Source organism: Octopus bimaculoides, chromosome 10 (assembly GCF_046866305.1).
Source record: "Octopus bimaculoides isolate indiv1 chromosome 10, ASM4686630v1, whole genome shotgun sequence".
Taxonomy (NCBI): domain Eukaryota; kingdom Metazoa; phylum Mollusca; class Cephalopoda; order Octopoda; family Octopodidae; genus Octopus; species Octopus bimaculoides.
The window spans coordinates 72,225,776-72,250,443 of NC_142937.1; the positions used below are offsets into that span (position 1 = coordinate 72,225,776).

General features: G+C 37.6%; 1 protein-coding gene across 3 annotated transcripts in view; it reads left to right on the forward strand.

Moving 5' to 3' along the window:
* The first annotated feature begins 15,512 nt into the window (after positions 1 to 15,512).
* LOC106875903 (GON-4-like protein) overlaps positions 15,513 to 24,668 on the forward strand; it is a 78,562-nt gene continuing 69,406 nt past the window's right edge. Inside the window, exons 1-3 of one of the 3 annotated variants that reach the window (XM_089358785.1) lie at positions 15,513 to 15,691; positions 19,918 to 21,589; positions 22,981 to 23,167. In XM_089358785.1, the coding sequence (XP_089214911.1) occupies positions 20,100 to 21,589; positions 22,981 to 23,167 (1,677 nt within the window). In that variant the 5' untranslated portion in view covers positions 15,513 to 15,691; positions 19,918 to 20,099. The remainder of the gene's footprint in view (positions 15,692 to 19,917; positions 21,590 to 22,980; positions 23,168 to 24,668) is intronic. The other 2 variants (XM_089358786.1, XM_089358787.1) reach the window with 2 other exon arrangements.

Sequence of the window (24,668 nt, forward strand, 5' to 3'; positions counted from 1 at the left end):
ATGTAAATTAAATATACACCATTTTATGAGAAACAATGGTTAATAAAGGGCTCAAATTTCACCCCTCCCCCAATTTTGAATTTTGAACTTTTTTACCCATTTATTTATTTATCTGTCTATTTATCCCTGTCCGTTTATTCATAAAATATATTTGTCAACTAAATGTGGCGGTCCTATAGAAGACGATGTTATTGTTTTTAACCCCAGGAAGACATTCATATCTATCTATCTCTTTAGGATCTTTATGATTTGACGGGCAACACTTGTTTTCTTAACGAAACACTTTCAAACTTGGGACACTGGTAGAATGTGTCATATAAAACAACTTCTTCTCTTAACCTTCTTAACAAAAAATTGTACATCGCAAGTTATTTCATGTTAAAGTTGTCGTATTTCTGTAATTTCAACCAATCACTGACGTCTATTCAGCTGAATACAGTTAGTGCTGTTCGGTGTCAAGTGTGTTATTCCCTGTTTAATTATATCATTATTCCCTAGTAAGGGGTTAGGGTTCGGGTTTTAGGGTTAGGGTTAGGGTTAGGGTTATGGTTATGAGTTATAGGGTTAGAGTTAAGGTTATGGCAAAAATAATCATAACCCTAACCGTAATCCTAAAACTAACCCGAACCCGAACCCTAAAACCCTAATGCTTATTGAATTAAAAATTTTTAAAACGTGGTTTCTTGCATATTCGGAATCTCTGTCATCTAAAGCATTGGGAAAAAAATTTTGAAAAAATTCAAAATTTTAAATGGTGGGGGAGTGGTGGTTTAGGGTTAAATAATTTTTTTTTTTTTTGCATTTTCGTAATCTCCGACATCTAAAACGTAGGGATCCGAATAATTCTTTAAAAAATACATTTTGCAAGGAGAGGTGCGAAACTGCATTAGCCCCCTTTTTATTTCATTATTTTGAAAACTAATTTAGTTTTTACAAACGAAAGACAACGAAAGGTGGGGGAGCAGAAAAAAAGAAAAAGGGAAGAGAAAAAAAACTTCAATGCAGCACTAAGAGCTTCTATTGGTCACACACAACGAAACCTACTGAAGCAAGCCAGCACGCTCGCATCATTTCCCTGGCGAGGCTAAGGCGTTAGAAAAGCCAAGTACCTTCACATGCATCACCTGAATTCGTTGAGAGAAGCACCTAATGAAGTGACCAATTGAAGCGCTTGGTGTAGCATTGATGAGAAATTTTGGTTAATTTACATCTTGACCCGGAAATGAAAATCCCCAAAAAATTACTGGAATGGGTGTTAAAACAAACAATGTGTAGGAAAAGAATATGAAAAAAAAATGCGCGCAAAACAACAGGAGGGTGGGGAGAGGACTTTGGAAAATTCACAAGATACGAGCTTTTCCCTCATAACTTTTAGGAAAATGGGGTTTTTTAAATGATATTTTAAAGAAATACCTTTGAAGCGGCATACATTACGATTATAAAGTAATTTGAAGGGAAAATCTTGAGGTGAGGAGAGGACTTTCGGAAAATTCACGTTTATTAATATTGTTAATTCTGCTGCTCCATCGAGCATGGTTTTGGAGGCCTGTACTATGCAGTGGGAAAATAAGATGGTCGGCTAGGAAGCAAAAGTGTAGGAGCGCCGTCTTGCATCGACCCCAGGACTTATTTTTTAAGCCTGGTACGTATTCTATCGTTCCCTTTTGCCGAACCGCTAAGTTACAGGAGTGCAAATACACCAGCACAGGTTGCCAAGCGACAAACGTACACACACACACACACACATATGTATATATATATATATATATATATATATATATATATATATATGCGGCGGGCTTCTTTCAGTTTTCGTGAACTAAATACACTCACAAGGCTTTGACCGGCCCAAGGCTATAGTAGAAAACACTTGCCTAAGGTGCTACACAGTGGGACTGAACCCGGAACTATGTTGCTGGGAAGCAAGATCCTTATCATACAATCATACCTGCGCCTATTTTATGTCGTCTGTATTATGACATAATTATCTGTTCGTCGAACGAAACCGTTGTGAAAATATTTGTCCTAATTAAGGCTGGGAACTGCCAGAATCGTTAGCACGCTGCGGTTAATTTGTCTTTGCGAGAATTTGGTTAGTAATTGTTATTATTATTTATTGTTATTGTTGCCATTTATTGTTAAATTTTGAACTTTTGTTATTGTTCTACGTTCTGTTTTAATAGACGTAGTGGACTGTTGTTTCCCTCCTTACGGAGGGGAAAATAATTTTTGAAATAATGTTTGAAAAAAATATTTTAGAAAATATTTATCTTTGTGAAAATGAATTCGGAGGACAAGTCTTCTAACCCTGACCAAGCTAACCAAAGAGCAACTGTAAAACAAGACAAAATGAACAAAAATGTGAACGAAAGCCACATAAATGCAGTAAACGGAAAAAGGAACCAAGAAGGGAAAATAAATGCTGAAAACGATTAGATGAATAACGGAAAAGTAAACCCAACAGAAGATAATCAAAAGAAGATTAATTTTGCCACCGCAGCCGGTGTGAGAAAAGATAAATTGAACAAAGAGCTAGATTTATTGCGGCAACACAGAGGTAAGTTAGAAAGGGAAGGTTTTGATGTTAAAGCCACCCTCCCTAACGAACTCATCGAAGAAACAAAGAGGAACGTAATAACATATAAGACAATGATAATAAAAGACAAGAAAATAGACAAGGCATCCAAAGAACAAATCGAGAAGCGCCTACAACCCATCTGACAAGACATCGAGTTCTTGACCAGAGGGAGAAGATACGCCACAGTAGTGGTGTACTTCATAAATGAGGAAAAGGCTATAAAACACTCGCTCCAACCGATAAAAACCAATGAAGTCATTTTATTACCAACTTATATGGGTAGGAAAACATCCAGAATAGTTATTGAGGAAATCCCACCAGAAATAAATGTCATCTGGATTATCTCAGCCCTTCTAATGGGGCTGGAGTATAAAATCAAGATTATTGAAGCTTCCAGAATACAGCAACAGAACTGGCAGGGCCAAGGGCTAGACATCGTAATCCAAGCCCCCCCCCCCCGACGTTAGAAGAAATTGCTGAGAACATCCACATCGGAGAAGAAACCACCTTGCGAGTAATGGTGGAGGGCAGGAAACCCACATGCTACGAATGTGGTGAAAAAGGCCACATTCTCGTAAACTGTCCCACCCGAAAGGAGAAAGAAGAAAAAAAAAAGAACAAAACCAAAAAACCGACCAGCAGAACTCCGGCACTGATGGTGTTCAACAAGCCGGAGGAAAAGACGGCTGGTCGGTAGTTAGAACCAAAAAAAAAAAGGTAAAATAATAACGACAACCAACCCAACCTTACAACAACCAAAAGAAAAACTCAGGACACTCAAAGAAAAATTACCTTCTGTTGGGTTTACTATTCCCCCCAAAAGTCAATAATATCAGATTCCTCCCCATCCTATTCCCCCCTCGGCGATGAGTCCCCCCCCCCTTGCTCCTCTAGTTTAGATTCCCCCCTCTCCCAGACATCACCCATCACCCGCCAAGCCCAGGCAATCTGTCCTCGATATCAAATCCAAGAAAATCTAACTAATATAAGGAAATACTGACTGCAATAAACAATGATAACGAACAATTAAAAAAAAAAGGTTAAAGCTAATACCAACGGCGTCAATTTACAAGCATCACCGTAAGATTCCATAAAATATTGTCATTTATAAAATAGATAAAATGAACTATCGCATCTTAAAGAACTACCACCCAACTGACATGGGTCCTTCAAGACTTGCTTTTAACGAGTCGATGTACGAGGACCTATGTCAGAATATCACCCTACGAACCAGTGAAAAAGAGAGTACCACTGACTAAGGTAAGTCCATGTCAAGCATTCACGTTGGATGTATAAATGTGCGTGGCCTGTAGCAGCCTCCGTTAACCAGCTGTGGATTCAGAAGTATTGAAAAGAAGCAAGGAATTGATTCAGTGAGAAGGGACAAGACTAAAGTTGACTCCCCCGAAAGCAAGGACTCCTCCTAAATGACGTCAGGTCACGGGATTTAGATGTTGTTGCTACAGAAACCCAGTTGAAGGGGCCAAGAGATCTGCTTCGCTGTTTGACGGTTACGAGGGTTTCATCTCTCCGTGCTGTCCTCATAGCGGGATCGAGGTGTTGGTCCTATTAAAAAGAAACCGGGTTTCTGAGAAAAAGTTGATTTTTGCAGATCCAGAAGGTAGGCTGGTCGTCATTGATTTGACGTTCAGCCGTTGTAAGACTATCAGACTGGTTGCAATTTATGCACCTCAAGATACGGGACAAACTGAGTATTATCGGAACCTAGAGAAGTTTCTTGGTACATCACATCCCTTAGTTATGCTAGGAGACTATTACACAATCTGCGATGCACGCGTAGATTATGTTGGCTCGTGTGTTAATAGGAGAAGTAATGTTTGCTTCCAGGATCTACTAAGATGTTTTGAGCTGGTAGATCCATACAGACATGAATTTCCGAACGCTCCATTGTGGACATGGGCAAATAGCGACGGATCTTCCAGGTCTTATCTAGATAGAGTATTAATTAGAAAAGTAGATAAGAAGATAACTAGGTGTCCACAGTTTCACATGGTCAGCTACAGTGATCACAAGTTGGCCACCTGTAAGCTCGACATAGATAAGTTATATAGGCTACTGGAAACTTAATACGTCCCTTTTGGCGATTAAGGAGTACAGAGACCGGATTAAGATGTTAATTCAGAGGGCATTAACCGGATCCATTATTAACAACAAATGGTGATATGCTCTCAAGCGAGTCATCAAATATGAGTCTATTAGATACAGTATAGGTTTAGTGGCTAGAGAGGCTAGAAGGGAATCAGCTCTAGTTAAGGACTTAGAGGAAGCGATACGAACTGGTTCAGGTGAAGATCAAGAGACTGATGTTAAACCAGCACCTCGAAGCTAAACATATGGGTTGCATTGTCAGGGCTAGACAACGTGCAATGGGTTGTGAGTGAATCAATGCTGCGGGATGGGCCCGAGTGGTGGAAGCCCAACGTGGCAATGATGCCACAATTCGATCTTTGACGAACCAACAAGGTAAGTTGATAGACAAACCCTACTAATGGGGCTCGAAGAAGAAATAATAATACTAGAGGCCTCAGAAATCCACCAGCAGAACTGGAAGGGGCAAGGCCTCGAGGTCATCATGCAAGCGGCGCCACAGACCCTGGAAAAGATGGTGGAAAATGTACACCTCGGAGAAGAAACCACCTTACGGGTAATGGTGGAGGGGAGAAGATCCTGGTGCTTCGAATGTGGAGAGAAGGGTCACATTCGGGCAAGCTGTCCTACCTGTAAGGTGGAGACGGCCCCAGAAGAAGAGGCAGAGACACAGAAGACCGACCAGCAGGCGCCCAGCAATGAAAACACTCAACTAGCTGGGAGTGAAGATGGTTGGTAGACTGTAAAAAGAAAAAAACCTACCCAAAAGGAAGAACTCCAATCCCACCCCCTCAACATCCAGCACGAACAAGGAAAATGCTCCCTCAGCAGACACACACGAAATTCAAACTACCCTTCCCCACCACTATTCACAAAAAAGAAACAGCAATATCCCCTCCTTCAAACCCTGATATCCTCCCCTCCAGCCAAGATATTTCACCCCTCCCATCCTCCTTCTCCAGTCCTGATATCCCCCTCCCTCGTACATCCGCCCAGCCCAGGAAAATTATCCAGTCCCGTAAAAAAACTGGCAAAACAAACTATTATTAGTGGTAATAAATGCCAAAAATGAATAATTGTCAACACGTATTAAAAATATCCCTACAGCAAAAATATACAAAGAACACTATACAAAACTTCCGGAAGGAATTTTGACATACCACATAGACGATACAGATCTCGGAATATTAAAATCCTACTTTCCCACAGACATAGGCCCTCGAGGTTGGACAGTAAGTCCATGTACGAGGACCTGTGTCAAACCACCCCACGAGCCCGTGTAAAGGAAAAGACAAGGCCGAAAGCCACAGATGCCAAGGTAAGTAGATGGCTTGTATTCATGCTGGTTGTTTGAATGTGCGTGGCCTGGGATCAAGCTGGAAGCAAGGTCGCTTCCTTAATGACATCAGGTCGCGCAATTTGGATGTCATTGTTGCTACGGAAACCCGGTTAAGGGGGCCAAGAGATCTCCCGCTATTTGATGGCTATGAGAGTTCTTTTCTCTCCAGCTGGCGGGAGTGGGGTGTTGGTCCTGTTAAAAAGAAACCAGGTTTCTGAGAAAAAGTTAATTTTTTCAGATCCAAGGTAGGCTGGTCGTCGTGGATTTGACGCTCAGTCGTGGTAAGATTATCAGACTAGTTGCAATTTATGCACCCGCTGAAAACGGACAAAGTGAGTATTTTCGGAACCTGGAGAAGTTTCTCGGTACATCACATCCCTTAGTTGTGCTAGGAGACTATAACACAATCTGCGACGCATGCGTATGTTGGCTCGTGTTCTGATAGAAGAGGTAATCCTTGCTTCCTGGAACTGCTAAGCCACTTTGAGCTAGCAGACGCTCATAGGCTGGAATTTCCGAATGCTCCAATGTGGACATGGTCAAACAGCGACAGATCTTCCAGGTCATACCAAGATATGGTGTTAATTAGAAAAGCAGATATGTATATTGTTAGGTGTCCACAGTTTTTCCCGGTCAGCTACAGTGATCATAAAATGCTCACCTGTACGATCGACATAGATAAGTTATACAATAGAGGATCCAGCTACTAGAAACTTAATACGTCCCTTTTGGCGATTAAGGAGTACAGAGATAGGATTAAGTTATTGATTCAGAGGGCATTAACCGGATCTGTTATTAATAACAAATAGTAGTATGCCCTCAAGCGAGCCTTTAAATTTGAGTCTATTAGATATAGCATATGTTTAGTGGCTAGAGAGACTAGGAAGAAATTAGCATTAACTAAGGACTTAGAGGAAGCAATGTAATCTGGCTCTGCAGCTCAGGTGACGGCCAAGAGACTGTCGTTAAACCAGCACCTCGAAGCCCAGCATATGGGTTGAATTGTCAGAGCTAGGATTCGTGCATTGGGTTGTGAAGGAATCAAGGCCTAACCCTAACCCTAAGCCCAACGTGGCAACGGTGGCACAATTCGATCTTTGACGAACCAACGAAGTTGATAAACGAGCCCGAGATGTGTGAGGTCTTTCAGGACCACTCGCCCAGCTTTTCTGGGGTGGGGGCGGAACGGACAGTAGGAAGGACCTAACGGACTTCCTCGCCGGGCTTCCACGACTCTCGGGGCAGGACGCGGAATGTTGTGAAGGGCCGGTCACGCCTGAGGAGGTAATTGAGGCTATGGCGGACTGCGACGCGGGTAAGGCGCCGGGACTGGATGGTCTAGCCTATGAACTGTATAAGAGTATACCAGACTTGTTCGGGCACCTGCTGGCGAATGTCTACGCGAACTGGCAGCAGAATGGGTTCATTCCCAGATCTGTGCGCCGGGGAGTGGTAACGCTTATCAGAAAGGACCCGAACAAGGCGGATTGCATTGATAATTTTCGGCCCATCAGTCTGCTAAACACTGAGTTGAAGATTTTGGCCAAAGTGTTATCGAAAAGATTGGCACGTGTCGCGAATGGCTTGATGGGGAAGGCAAAGACATGTGCCGTTCCCGGTAGAACCATTCAAGATAATCTCCATCTTCCACAGTACACTGTAGAGGGGTTTAATAATGATTCTGGCAAGGGAGGGGCAGTGGTCCGTTTAGACCAATCAAAGGCTTTTCATAGGGTAGACCATCATTGCCTGGTGTCCGTTCTGGCACAGTTCGGCCTGGGTCTTGGCTTCCTCAGGTGGATCATTGAAATTCATCACAACATCGACTCGGTAGTTCGGATGAGCGGCTTTTTATCTAAGCCATTCAGCATCAAACGATCGGTTCGTCAAGGATGTCCGCTCTCCCCGCTTTTGTATGTAATGGCTCTTGAGCCATTGCTGCGAAAGCTGAGCGACATCCTGAGATAGCCAAGTTGTGGAGAGTCAGTTTCAGCGTACGCGGACATTACCATCATCGTAACCAAAATGAATCACCTACAGAGGGTAGGCAAAGCCATTGAGGAATACGAGACGGTGACAGGAACAAAGTTTAATCGTGAAAAGTCAGTCGGCTTGCAACTCCGCGCCTGGAGAGGCAAGTCGATGCCTCCTGACAGCGTCGTGGGACGTTGGACGGAGGGTCCGTTAAGTTGCTAGGAGCCTGGTTTGGACCAGGCCTCCAAATAGAGAAAAACTGGGCCGAGGTATCGTGCAGGGTGGCCCACATAGCAAAGACCTGGTCTTGGCGGTGGCTATCCCTGAAAGGGAGGGCGGAGGTGGCCAACGTGTTCTTGTGGAAGGGCTCGAAGCCGCTTGTGAGACGCTCTATTTGCTGCCAACAACCGTTAAAAGGTGGGCTAGGGATGCCTTGGCTGATGATGCGCAGGCACGCGCTGAGGCTGAGGCATCTGTGGCTCCATCTGGATGGTGAACGGGTGTGGTCTCCGCTAGCGAAACAGATGTTTCCCAAGTTCACTTGTTTCGGTGGACTGGAAACCTGGTTCAATCGTCAATCGAAGTTGGGTACATGGTTTACGGAGTGTCGTAAGGCTCTCCGGATATTCCATCTCTCGGGCAATGCCTGCGGTAGTGGTTCTATCACATTCTTCTATAGAGGGTTGGTAGAGGCGAAATGTGACGATACCTTGGGGGAAGCCCTAGGTCTCGATGATAATCAGCTGGCCAGTTGGTTCCAACGTACATTCGGGCCGAAGACACTGGATAACTTCCAGAAGTCTTTGGCATGGCAATGTTATCGAGGAGCCTTACCTGTCCAGGACAAGCTCGCAAGGCTTGGTGACTCTGATCCACCGACCTGTCCAAGATGTGGGCGAGACAAGGAAACCGTCCCGAACCCTATTGTTCAGTGTTCGGTGTCAGATGTGGGGGTTTATACCGAACAACTGTTGTCAAGTACAGCCATCGACTGAGTCAATAGTAAAAATTGACCCACCGGATTTCCTATCGAAAAAAAGGTAAGGATTGCTTTCTCATCGTAGTTGCAATTGCGAGAGGGATGATTTGGATGACGCGAGTGAAAGGGTTAATAACAGGCATTTTTATCTATGGTCCTGGGTTGGTGAATTTCTTCACCTTCCACCTAAGAAGGAAAATAGGGCTAGAGAGAAAATGTTTCAAGATCGATGAAAGAATGTCGCACGAATGTTGCGTATGGATGGGACCGCATGAATACAACGCAGGATGAACCTAAAGCATCAGTGGTGAGGCGAGGCTAATGGGGTCCGAACATATCCCGCCTCCCCACTCCATTCTGTAATGTCTTGTATATGTTATCATCCGAACTCTTCATATTTATGTATAATTTTAAAATTCATCTTTGTGTCAATTCATACGTTAAATCTGACCCATATCAGGCTGTACTGTCCCCTTGTGGGAAATAAAAAAATTCCAAAATGTTTAGCGACATATCGTCCGTTCTTACAAACTGAATTCAAATTCCGCCGCGATCAGCTTTGCCTTTCCTCCTTTCGGAGTCGATAAAATAAGAACCAATTGAGCACTGAGGTTGATTTAATCGACTTAGCTCCTCCATCAAAATTGCCGGCCTTTTGTGGAAATTTGAAACCAGTATTTGTCCTTAATGAAGGCGGTGAGCTGACAGAACCGTTAGCACGCTGCACAAAATGCTTAGCAATATTTCGTCCGTTTTTACGTTCTGAGTTCAAATTCCACTCGAGATCGACTTTGCCTTTCATCCTTTCGGTGCGTGTGCGTGTGTGTGTGTCTGTATATATATATATATATATATATAACTAACTAATACACCTGTCTCCGTCCATTTTGTTTTTCTATAAATTTCAACTCTCTCTCTCTCTATATATATATATATAATAGCTATCCGCCACGGTACAGTAAAGGTCGGGGTTGTATGTCTATCTCATCTATTGTTTTTCATACGAATGGTGTCCGAGTATTTAGCATCATTTATTTATTTTTTCATAATAGGCTCTTAGGAAATATAGGAACGTCAGAGCTTTCTAATAACACATTTCCAATAATATAGCGGTTTTGTTATTGTTTTTTTTTTTTGTATATGTATGTAAAAGTAGAAAATATTTATTTCACGCAAGTATAAGATTAGTAGAAATATAATTACAAACTAATCAAATATTGGAATTAATTAAATCAGCTAGAATACTCCCGAAATTTGCGACTGTTTATTTTAGGAACTATCTAAAATTATTCAGTTTGTCACAACTTCTGTTCGAACGTAAATAACCTCATCTTCACCTTTTAGCTGTTGCCGTAAAGGAGATGGGAAAGTGAAGTGTTAATGGTGGGAGGGTGGTTAATTTTAACTATCGAACGAAATCGGAAACATTATCAACATTTTTTAACAGAAAGAAATAATTTTATGGAGATTATAAATTTATACATCAAAATAGAAATAAGAACATACAAAAGGCGGAATTTCCACGGATTAGGCGAATTATTAACAGCTGAGAGCAGCAGGTGTAGTGGAGCACCTGAAAAATGCATTTCGCTAATTAGTTTCTATTGTTATACACCTCGAGTTCAAATCTCAGGTTATTTTTTATGCTTCAAAAGTTGGTAAAATAAGTAAAACTCAACTATTGCAGTCGGTTTAATTGTGGGACGGTGCTACTACTATATGCATCTCAGACTGTATCTATAATGAGTGGTATTAGGTTGTTCACTAACACAATCCAACCTCTGACCTACGGACGTGTTGTCCCAAAAAGTGTACATAATTCTCATTTGAATAACTAACAAGATGTGACAACATGAATAACATTATTTTGTGTTTATTTTAATACCACAATGACCTCCTGCAGTTAGGTCATTAGTTAGCCGTGTTCAAGTGGTAATTAACGAAAGTGTGACGGTTTAGTTCATCCTTTTCGTAAGGTTGAATATAGTTTCTTCATTTTGGATTTTTAAAAATATATATTAAATTATATCCTAAATTAATTATCTGTTGAAATAAAGTGAGGGGTACTACTAAAGCAGCACGGTCCCGAACGCTCAGTCGCGCGTCCGCGCTAGCTAGTCGTGAGTGGTCGATCCTAACCCTAAACACGTATTCATTTGCACACGCGGGTTAGGGATAGGGTTAGGGTTAGGGACAGGGTTAGGATCGACCACTCAAGACTAGCTAGCGCGGACGCGCGACTGCGCGTTCGGGTCCGTGCTGCTTTAGTAGTACCAAAGTGAGGATTTCGCACTTTTACTAATTTCATTTTTACATAGCATAATTATTTCATAGAAGTTTTTTTTTACCGTGTCAAATATGCTAACTTAACTATTGCTATCCTTTGACTGTATTTGTCATGAGTATTGCTACGATTCATCGCTAATATTTTCACTTCTATAAAATAAAGAAAGCCGGTTTATGAAGAGAAAGAGAGAGAAGCGTGCGATAAAATTTTTATTTATTATTGGTATTATTTACGTCCTGATTTCAAATTCCGTCGAGATTATTCTTTTAGAAGTCTATAAATTAAGTAGCAGTCAAGTACCTGGTTCGATTTTTATTTATAGATCATACACGATAAATGTATGATTTTTGCTTATGTTAGAAATATTGCTATTTTGAAATATGGAACAAGCCGGAAAGGGATTTTACATCTTAATGCAGCAAAACCCATTTAACCGTGATTACTAACATACCGTTGGATGAGTCTGGAAAGGGCAAATTACCGTGTTAAATGAAATTTAGATGATTTAAAAACTTTTAAACTTGCCCAACACCATGGCGAAGAAAGGACAATTATATGGATACTATGTTTATTTGCTTTTTTTTTCTTTCCTTTTTTCGTTAATAAAAAATGGGGAGTAGCAAGAACTTTTCCCCTTAATACTATTTAGATGGTTAGTATTTGTCAGTTTGTGAACCACTGTGTTAATAGACGTTGTCGTACATGTAATAAAAGCTAAAATTTGTAGATGAAAAATAAGGGTTATATAGTGCTCATGTCTTTCTCAAAGGATTTTACAGATGTAAGTGAAATGGTTACAACACGTGATCTAAAGCGATCAAATACTCAGCTTACTGAGAAATCCCCTCTACACTCAACTTGTATAATTTATTAAGGTGACATAAAGTTTGTGATTTGACTAGAGGAGAAAAGGTAAACAACGTTTCCATATATTGCAATTTACAAATAATTGTACCAATAAACCGCTATTTCTGTTTGCTTTACTGACACACCGTGTGATTTGGTTTGTCGTGAATTGTCAGAAACTGTAGCGCTTGAGTTACATGCTTCAATGCATTTATTTTCTGAGTTCATATTTGCCCAACTTTGCATGCATTCTGTCCCTCTATGGATGATGGCATAAGCGCCAGGCATGTATTTTAGTTAATCTAATCGGCTACATCTCCATCCAGCTCACTGGTTGTGCGTTGAATGTGGTTGTAACAAGAAACTACAACAATAATGTTTTAAGTTCCAGTCAAATGTGCGTGAGAAGATCCAAAAAACACAGCTGTTGAATAAGAATCAACCCCAGCACATCAGATTTGCAGTGCTTCGGTAAGGTTTAGAAATCTGTGAAATCTTGCAGTATTAAGCATTATGTCAATGCAGTAGGACAAATTGAGCAGGTTCCATTCAGTTTGCTCTCCAATCATTGATTTGTCTGCAGATTTTGTAATTATTGTAACAAAGATAATCAAATAATTACAGGTTTAGTCTGAAGATTTCAGATAGACGACAAGAGTTTGCAATAATATAGATCTTTCTTCGACGTGATGGCGGACAAAGTTTAAAACGATCTTGGTTTTATTAAACATAAAATTTTGTCTACCTTTCTTCAATCTTTACGAGACCCCCCACCTCCACCCCTTTATAAGAAATACTAACTTATAGTATTGAGGCGACTCAGGGAAATGGAGAAACATGCCAGAGATGCTTTGCAGTAAGATCCATACTTCGATCGAACTAGAGCCACGAGTCCATTGATTTGCTACCCAATAAGTCAATGACTTTTTTTCCTCTATATTTTAGTTTAAATTTGTAATCATACAACAGCTTGGATAGTCCGTAAAGTGGGCGGGTAGTCAGGAAAAAAGAGAGATAACGTAATAAATAAGTAATAACTGTTGCATAATGGTTTTAGTGGAACGTCGCAATTTGTTCAAAAGATGAATATAAAACACTGTACTTGTGAAAGCTAGAATCTTACCTAAGCACATCTTTTCAGAGATGGCTAATGTAAACTTGTCAGGTTCATGTGTTTGACAATAGTATTAACATTCGAAACTAGAAACGTTCGCTAGATTACTTTTATTTTAAAGTGCATTTTAATTACGGTAAATAATTTCATTAGAGAAAGAATGGAAAGGATCAAAACTATCAAATCATTTCTAACAGCTACAAGGTAGCATTTTGTCAGGAACCGTCTTTGTAATTCATAAGTCTTTTTTTTTTTTTACTGAGCTTTAAATATATAATTTACTTTCAGCCATTACAGGTTGTTCGTTACTCATGATGAAACGAACAAGCAAAGTTTTTAAATGAATAAAAAAGGAATAAAAGCATATTAGAAAAGGCTTTCAGACCAAAATTCAAATATGATACCTAAGATCCAGTTAAATTTTAAAATCTGTAAATATTTCTGTATCTCACGAATGGGTAAATTGCTTCAATTCTCTATTGCACTGAAAATGGTAATATTCCAACTTTTACACCAACTCTATAACTAAACGAGCAAGTTGTTCATCGCAGCTAATCAATTACTATTAAACTTAGTTTATTAATATTATTTGTTTAAATGATTTTACAAGAGGAAATTGGAATATATATATATATATATATGAGTTAGAGGTTAGACAGCCATCTAAGGGATAACAAATATCCAATATACTACTGGAAGTATACCTATTTATATCCAAATGCTTAATGTTGCAAGGCAATAGCACAATTGAATAGTAGGTATAAGAGAAGGTAAACAAAAGTTTATCCAGATCTATTTATTAATTACAATCATAGGAATAAATAAACACATCTCTCTCTCTCTCTCTCACTATATATATATATATATATATATATATATATATATATATATATATATATATATATGTATATGTATATATATATGTATATATATATATATATATATATATATCCGTATCTATGTAAGAGTTACAAAGCTGTCAGAAGGTTTTTAAATATTACTAGATTATGTATTGGGAGAGTAAAATTTTGGTGAAATTATGTTCAAGTTCCGTTATAGAAATTATTATTTATAATTAACTAAACGCATGTCATCGTTTCTTGTCGAACACGTTTCGTAGACAACTTTACATGAATAAAACTTTAAATATAATTGTTTAAAAAATTGTAATTTAATCTGAAACCAGCAAATCAGCTGAAGAGCGATGAAGTTGATACAATTCAATAGACTGTCAATAATACTGATTTGTGAATATGTCCTATATCTAATGGCTATAAACAAAACAGTTTTACGCTAAGTTTTATGACAAATTATACTGAATCAGTAAGGTTAATTTCAAAAACCAAATCTTCTGTTGATTTATTATGTTACAAACCCAAATTTTTGTTCATTTATAACATTAGAAATCAAAATTAAGTTTTAGGTTTGGCAATGAAACTAACAAGAAACCAGATAAAAAAGACTTGTTGGAAGCCATATTCTGCGCATGTATTTCCTTCCTCTCCATTGGGTGACGTGGAAAATAAAAATCTGCACGGGAGTCTTGCATTAAAAATAATAAGAAATAACACAGATAAATGGTTTCTCTTGAATACATACGACTGAAGAACTCTAGAAAAAAAAAAAAAAATTTTTTTTTCTTTTCTTATAAAATATTTAATTTGTCCACTGCTCGAGGTGATGGTTATTTTGACTGTGCAGTTTAAAATTTAGTTTATATTTTGCAATATTATATTAAATTTTAGTTAATTCTTTATATTTTTAATTATCTTCACATGTTTCAATAAATTTGAATAAACACACACATACATGTATATATATATATATATATATATATATATATATGATGAATTAATCCGTGTTATAAGGTTCAACAAAGAATACTCATTTGGCAAGAGTAAAATATTTTATACTATCACCTCACATGCATAAATAAGTTTATAAATTACGCATAGAATAAATGAATGCAGTATGACTTAATCACCCAATGGAACTTGTAAGGTTTAATAGATAAAAACGTAAAGTTCTTGCATTTCTCCACGAACATGCATTGCTCAAAACTTGTACCCGTCACATAATAACTTAAGTTTTTTTTTATATCTGATAAAATGCGTATAAAAATAAATTTGAAAAAGTACTATATTCATAATATATTCCATTAAAAAAATAAATAAATTGAAGACAAAACCGCTTCCGTAGCTTTTCAATCCTTTTGCAATATTTAATATTCGATGTACGAATCTAAGAGAAATAATTCACTCTTTTTGTTAATAGGAATATATTTACACAGAGAACATAGCAATGGCGGTTACCGGTTAGCACCGGGATGTTTACTTAGCCTCATTCTGAAAGTGTGGCGGCAGTAGAATAACAGGAAAATGGTGGATACCAAAAACAAGCGAAATTCTTTAATATTTATTTATTCTCTGAAAATTTGACTACATTTTGGAGCTACAGGTATATAGGTAAATATCCAATCTAACTATATCCAATGTGTGCTAAGTTTGATAATAAGCCGAAACGTTTTGAGATCAGCATATATCGTTGTTTTTACTTGTCAGCGAAGACTGGTCCCTTCTAACACGGCGATGAAAATAGCACCTACCTTGCTTTATTATATTTTTATTTGCAAGGGGATCAGATTGTCGTTGTAGCTATATTAAGTGGTAGAAAGCTTTTAAGATTTTCACGATCAAAATTATCCTCTTTTGTTTCCCCTGCGATTCAGCTTGTGATAGATGATAATGTGAGGTAGAAGCTCGTTCGCTTTTCTCTGCAAAGCAACTATCTTTTGCTTTGCACGCATTTATGCATTTTCTCTGCAACTATCGAACTTCTCTCCGAAAGCTGCATTATGGTTGATATTCGTCTGCTGGCGATCATATTTATTTCCGAATCTGAGCAAGTTAGGTTTAGAACATAATTTGAGATCAGTATATTTTTTAAACACTGGTTTTATTCCATCATGAAATTATATATATATATATATATATATATATATATATATATATATATATATATATATATATATGCATATATATATATGCATGTTCGGTGTGTTGTTTTTAAAGAGTTAAGTGTGGGTTCGAGTATTGTGTTTGAATATATAATATTGCTTATATTGAGAATTATTTCAAGTATTTAATGATGTTTCAATCGGTAAAAGTAAATTCACCTAGATACTATAACATTTATGGTCTCTTAAATATTGTGGACAACAAAGACGTATCAAATTAGTTTATCATTAGCATACAGAAAGGTCCTGTAGTACTATATTCACGTATTTTATCAAGAACATTACATATATAGTAGTCGGTTATAAAATAACGACTATTCAAAGTTGTTTGTTAAATAATGCGTATATTCTATGTGTTTGTAGTGATTCTTATTTTTTTTCAACTGAAGGGGTTTGGCTATTGTTCAAATTTAACCTAGTAATCAGCTATTACCCTACAAGTTTAGCAAATTTCAGCACCCACCGTACAGTTGATATTTTCTTCAAACATAATACCGTATTTATATGTTTTAGTTGTTGTAATATTTTTCTTGTTTTTTTAAATTTCTCCCATTATGGACAGTATCGTGGTATGGATTATAATTATTTGAATGTTTTATCTTATTTTTTTTTTTTGCAGGAAATTGTTCACATGCGAAGTTTATCTCAGCATCATAAGTTCTTTGTCATCAATTGTCATACAGTAACAACTGCTACAATATAATTATTTCTTACAGGAACAAAACCTTAAATTCATAATTAATGGAGTACATTGAATTATGGGGGTCTAACTTTAAAAAAAAAATATTTTCCATATAAAAATATTAGCTATTATTTAAGTGAAGGCTTCTGCTATTTGAAACTGTCATAACATCTTCGTTATGAAAGTGAAATTAAAATGTTTCAAAGAAGCTAATTTTTCTGAATTGCTCTCTTTAACAGTGTTGCTGACAATGTATTTCCATCAAATAATAATAATCCTCTCTACAATAGATATAAGGCCTGCAATTTTGGAAGAGGGGTCTTGTTGATTACACCGGCCCTGAAAGGATGAAAAGCAAAGTTGAACTCAAAACATAAAGATCCGAAAGAAATGTCGCTAAGCATTGCGTCCGACACGCTAACGATTCTACTAACCTTCTCTACTACTACTACTAATGATAATAATAATAATCCTACTATACGTATAGGACCTGACTTTGTGGGGAGTGATCTAGTTGATTACATCGATTTCAGTGCTTGACTGGTATTTATTTAAACAAGCCTGGAAGAATTGAAAGGCAAAGTCAACTTTGGTGGAATTTGAACTCAGAATGTAAAGACAGAAGAGATGCTGCTAAGCATTTTGTTCGATGCACTAACGGTTCTACCAGCTTTCAATAATAATAATAATAATAATAATGCAGTTGCAGAAGTTATTTGTTTTCTGTTTTGCCCATTTATGAAACATTTTAATATCATCATAAATGTTATACATTTATGTCAACCAACAACTAACGCTGCTCTACTTGCTCTCTTACCCAATTCCTGTCAATGCTCTTTAATGTATAATTAAATCAAAATATCGGCTAATAACAGTTTAATGCTTTAATGACCAAATCAAATATTATCATTGTTACCATGACAACCAAATTTCCAGAAAATGTCTGTACAAACTGTCACATGTTTAGGATGTCACATTGCCTTCCCCTGGTCCTAACACTGCATGATGAGGTGTGCAGTAGAGTTCCACACCATACTACAGCACAACTTTTAAACAACTCTATGTCCTCAGTCTCCTCACACACACAACTGATTGGAACATTCAACATTACTGATTTGTCACATTTGGAACATGGTCATAAATAGAAGTGGTATAGTCAATTGATTTAAGTATGACTGGTATTATATTGACTTTGGATTTCTTAACCTCTCTGTTTTGTAACTAGCAACACAGTAGATAGTAACAGAAGTAATGAGAAAGCTGATTCAGATGATTGATGGTGGTAATTGATGCATAATTGGATGACTGACAAAGTTTATCATGACAGCATGTGAAATGAGAATGAACTGTTGAATACGGAGTCTTCAATTTCACTGCCTTACTTACTGTATATCGTCAAAAAGAATAATACTTTTGTATTCTAGAATTTATTCTATCAGAAGAAATCTATTATTGCTTTAAATAGTTGAATGTTTCATGAGAATATTCTTCTAAGATCTTTTTGAAATTCCACTTCCCAGTTCTTCTCTGGTCCACTTCTGTTTTGTAGAGGATGTTCTCTACCATCTTAAAGTACTTTATCATCACCACTGCCACTATCGTTGTCACCATTATTTTAACATCTACTTCTCCGTGCTTGCATGGGTCAGATGTAAGTATATTGAGGTAGATTTTGGTCAGATGCCCTTCCTGTCGGCAACCTTTATCTGTTTCCCTCCAGCCAGACATTTTTGCAGAATTTTAGAATGCAATGACACTGCTTGTGATGACAGTGACATTCATTTACAATAAACATACAATGTCAAGACAAGGTGATACAAACATACACACATACATAGGATGGGGTTCTTTCAGTTTCCATCAAGCAAATTCACTCGCAAAACTTTAGTTGGCCTAGGGCTATAGTAGAAGACACTGATCGAAAGTGCCATGCTGTGGGACTCCTAAAACCATGTAGTTGGGAAGCAAACTTGTTAACCACACAGCCATGCATTCTGAAATCAGTTGTATTCAGTCTGTCTGCCAAGTTTACATTACTCAACCAATGTTTCTTGAAGAAGAAGAAGGTATGGATCATATTGTGGTCAGTAATTCTTTCTTCGCAGCTCATATAGGACTCCTGCCTTCTTTGTTGCAGTGTACATCTGTTGGTATTTGTGAAGACATCTGCTGAGAGTTGGAGATGTCAACAGGAATGTTGAACCTTCCACAACCACTGGAAATATTAGCATCACAGAGATCTCCAAATAATCCATGTAACCAGATGCCCTCTGGCTACCATTGAAGGAATCGGTAGGAATTAGTGAGTAAAGTGTAATAGAGTGAATGAAGTTTCATTAACCATATACAATTATCATTGTTTTAAAGTTCATTTTTCCATGCTGACAGATGAAACTTATTGAGGCAGTTTTTCTATGGTTGGCAGCTCTTTCTGTTAACACTGCTTACCTGTTTTCAAGTCAGATAATATTTTCCCTTGGCCTTCAAACAATGAACAGCTCAATGACTGGACATGTTTTCATGCCAGGTTGTAAACACTGATACTGTTTGTGTAGGCACTGATTTTGTTTTTATACAGCTCACTAACAACTTCAAGACAAGGGGAAAATAGAAGCACACACACACATATGACAGGTATTTTACAATTTCTATCTTCCAATTCCCTTCTCACGAAGAATTGGTCAGTAGATGACATCTGCCCTCTGGCGCACACTGTGAATTAACCCTAAACCACATAGTTACAAAGCAAACTTCTGATCTGCTTTTCAGGCACATGGTTTTGCTTGAAGCAAACCCAGTTACAAGGATTGATCACTGCTGGATTGGCCATAATATGGGCTTCTTTAGATTCTAAGCTTTTTACATATACAATTAAATACTGGCATGAAAATCTAGTAATAAATTGTCAATTATTAAATTAATGATTTTAAATAATTAGATTTTTAGATATTTCCTTTGTTGTAATCATTTTTATTTATTTTTTCTCATTTCAGCTTCAAGAACTAAAGATCTCAAATATCAACTTAATCATTTATCCAATCTTTTTTCAATGAGTTTTCAAAGATGCATGGAAATTGGAAGACAGAACTTTTGACTTTAAAGGGCATTTTTACAATTGTTTAAATTATGTTTTGGTTTAAATTCCTGCAATGATTCGGAAGAAATATTTAATGAAATGCCAGAATTTTTCTCTCCAATTGAATATAAAAAGAAAAGGAGAAATCTCTCATTTTCTCAAAGAAGCCATTACTATCGGCCTTATAGAGAAATGAAAGCTCGTAAAAACACTTTGGCATTTCATAAATCTTGTCGTATATTTAAAGCTAAGTCAGTGTTGAAACTGAAAAAATTTCTCTCTAGCAATACCTGTTCCAAAGAACACAGAACAGTGCCCAACAGTATGGATGAGAAAGAAGTTGATTTTGTGGTGATTGAGTCTTGTGAAGATCATGGTAATGATAAATTAGTCAAGAAGATTGATGTCTGTTCTCCTCGAGAAGATGATTACAAGAATGGCAGCAACAGTGCTGAGAAATTACTTGTCACTGCAGCAAAACAAGTAGAGAAATCTCCTGAAATCTTATCGGCAACAAAAAAGATAACGGAAATGCACTCAGTTAGTGCCAATGTAGAAAGTGATTCTGTGGTTGATACAGCAGTTGTTGACATTGAAGCAGAAGAAAATAAGACAGAAGAGAGTTGTGACCAGTCAGCTGTAGAATGCCAGGTTGCCAATATTGATGCTGAACCAGTTGAATTGTTAAATGAAGCTGAAAAGAAAGAGATTTCATCTGAAGTAGAGAACAAAATAATTGAGGCTAATCTTGATAATCAATCTAATTTTCACAGTAATCTCAAAGAAGATGGTAAAATTAGTGAGGTATCTTTTCATCAGAGAAACTTAGAAGATATTACTGGTACTATAGAAAACAATATAATTCCCGATACACTTAAAAACCAGGATAAAAATGGTGTTAGGGAACTTCCGATGGATTATAGCAATGAAAAGCAAATTAATCAAGTAAAAAATTATTCGTCTAAAAATAATTCTTCTGCATCCAATCATGGATCTATTGTTGTAGATAAAGAAAAATCAAAGTCTAGTTCCAGCAGAACTTGTAGGAGAGTGTGCAAAAAATCTGACTTGGCTAGCAACAATCAACAAAGGCAGCAACCAGAGGTGAAAGCAAAAAATGAAAATAACCAAGATTTTTTAGCTAGAACTGATTGTGTTGCAGAGAACTCTGCAAGTGGCAATGACACTTGTCTTTCTCCAAGAAGTGTCATTGTTATTCCTCCAAAGACACCCCCTTCCAAATCCACATCCAAACCTTTGAGAAACAGAACTAAGTATTTGCAGTGTCAAAAGAAAAGTTTTAAATTAAAAGATTCAGTTTTATCAAAACCTAGCTTGTCTGTGATAAAAAAGCCAACATTCTCAGATTCTAGTGGAATGTCTAACAAGACTTTTGCTACTAACAAGTCTGGTCAGTTGGACTGTGTCCAAAACCAGCCAGATTTTCAGTTCATCAGTGATGAACTAAATTTTCTAAATTCAGAAAGTGGGAAGTTAGCAACCCAGCTTCACAAATCAGACAAACAGAAGAGACTAGAAAGAAAGAGGAAAGGATCTTTCATTCGTAGTATTTTGAAGAAAAATTTAGGGTAAGTATGTTAAATGGTAATTCCTCTTGTGCACAGAGAGTAGAGGTAATTAAAATGATGTACATATTCATTCTTGATGCATTCTTCAATGATGAAATTGAACAGGAATTAGCATATTCAGGTTCGAATTTGCTGCACTGTATTAAGAATGAATATGTACATCATTAGGAAGTGCTTCAGCATGGTCGCAGTCAAATGACTGAAATAAGTAAAAGAATGAAACAAACCCATTATTTTATATAAATCATCGTTTGACGTCTACCTTCCATGCTGGCATGGGTTGGATGGTCTGACGAGCTGGCCAAGTAGAAGACTATCCCAAGCTGCTGTGTCTATTTTGGCATGGTTTTTTATGGCTAGATGCCTTCTTAACACCTACCACCCTGCAGAGTGGACTCAGTGATTTTTATGTGGCACTAGCACAGGTGAGGTCAGTTTTGGCATGGTTTTTACAGCTGGATGCCCTTCCAAATGCCACCCACTTCACAGTGTGGACTGGATACTTTTTACATGGCACCAACACTGGCAGGGTCACCAAGTAACTTGCAAGACAAGGAATTTTGAGAGGTGAGGTGGCATTGGTGGAAATGATCTTGTATCAGATGATGAAATGTTAGAGTGTGACAGAGAGAGAGAGAGAGGCAGAAACAGGTGTCTTGCTGTGGAGCAGATACATGGTAAAATTAATAAAGATCCAATTTATTCCTTGTACATGATACTAAACTTCTGTGAAATGTATGTACAATTGTCCCATTGGCTGAACTGTTGGAATTTTGTTAATACTTTGGCAACATACCTGATGCTAAATGCCTACCATTTGCCTGTGTTTTGTTGAAGAGCATGAATGACTGGATTGAATGATACCAGACAACCAAATGAGTTTGGTGGTTCATATGGCACTGTAAATAGATTTATTTAGGTTGTTGATTATCTCAGACATAGGCAATTTCCTCATGTTTCATCTGATTAATTTAACAAACTGAATTTCTAGTTTCCATTCCTTTCACAAGAGACATAACTTTCACTCTCCTTGTCTCTTTCTTATCTCTCCTCTCTTAAGCTTCCAGGCTATTTAGAACTTTGCTCATGGGATTGACTCTCTCTCTCTCTCTGGAAGAAATTACTTGTTAGTTTTGGAGAGGGTTACACTTTGCTAGGTTTAGATGCCCCAAGGCATGTTGTATGTCACAGGCCTTATGATTCCATCAAAATTTGATGCTGGCAAGGCAACAGAGCTAAGCAACATCTATTTATGTCAATATGTGTTGTATTTCATCCAACTCCAGCTGATACTGGAATAAGTAAACTATTGTTGAAAATGTGAAAGAAAAAGAAATTAACTGCAATATTCTTAGGTTTAATGATATAAAATTTCTCTTTTTAAATTTTAGTGCCAAAAGAAGTAAAAAGTCTGAAAGAACGACAAACCCTCCTCCTGAGAAGTCAGATACAGAATCTTCTGAATTAGATTTGGAAATTGATTCAAGTTCTGACTTTGAATTTGAGATGGATCGGAGGCTGGAAGAGAATGCTCGCAAGAACAACCTTAGTGTAATGAATGTCAAAAGTATACTTCATGTAAGTAATCTCAAAAGTTGTCATCATCATCATCATCATCATCATCATCATCGTTTAACGTCCGCTTTCCATGCTAGCATGGGTTGGACGATTTGACTGAGGACTGGTGAAACCGGATGGCAACACCAGGCTCCAATCTGATTTGGCAGAGTTTCTACAGATGGATGCCCTTCCTAACGCCAAACCCTTCCTAACGCCAACTTGTATGGTGGTAGTTGTGGTAGGGTGATGATTGTTGTATGGCAAAAAGTTCCCATGACTCTATGGTGTTTACTGTGCTATGACAGTAACTTCTCTACAATTTACTTTTCATTTCCTAGTTATAACTATTTCACTTTATATCTTTATGTCTATGTAACCAACATCTGTAAGCTACAGTTATGCTTGGGTAGGGCTAACAGGCTATGCAACAATAGCTGACATCAACAGTCTAGCTAGTCAATGTATGTGTGTGTGTGTGTATATATATATATATATATGTGTGTGTATGTGGGTGTGTGTATGTATGTGGGTGTGTATATATATTAATGTCTGTTTTCCATGCTAGCATGGATTGGATGATTTGTCAAAGGTTGATAAGCCAGAGGACTGTTCCAAGCTCCATTGTCTGTTTTGGCATAGTTTCTATGCTTGGTGCCCTTCCTAATGGCAATCACTTTACAGAGTGTACATGACCCATACAAACCCTAGTTTATAAAGGTCTTGTTGTTTTTTTCTTTGTATGATAGTCTCTTACCTCTTCAACCTCAGGCCAGAGCCACTAGCTATCTAAGGTTCTGGTCTGAGGTTGAATAAGTGAGAGACTACCATATGGGGGAAAAGCAACATGATCTGTGTAAACATGGATTAATGCTAAAAGTTTAATTCACTTGTAGATTATCACTATCAGCACAAAAGTTCTAGAATCTTCACTGAGACTGTTTAACAGTAAAATTTGCTTACTTCTTTTGAAATTTGCCACCCCAGACATAAGCCAGCCAGTATTGATTGGTTGGGTTATATTCATGTTAGGCATTAATGCCTTTTATGAGATACATTAGTTTGTGGTCCTAGACTGGGAAAATCTGAGAGCTATAGTTCAAATTTCAGTCAGATTTTTGCTACACAACCATACCTGCACCTATAAGCCTATGCCTATTAGTCATACAAATTCTTGTCGATATTATAAATGTTTGTGAGAGTGGCAAGCTGTCAGAACTGTTATCCTTCTTTATGTTCTGAGTTCAAATTCTGCCAAGGTTGATAAAATAAGTACAAGTTGAGCACTGGGGTTGATGTAACCAACTTATCTCCTCCCCTCAAACCAGTATTATAAACGTTTGTGAAGGTGTCAAGCTGGCAGAACCGGTAGCACACTTGACAGAATGCTTAGCAGCATTTCATCCATCTTTACATTCTGAGTTCAGATTCCACTGAAGTTGACTTTGCTTTTCATCCTTTCAGGTTGATAAAATAAGTACCAGTTGGTTGAGCACTTAGGTTTATTATGTAATTGACTTAC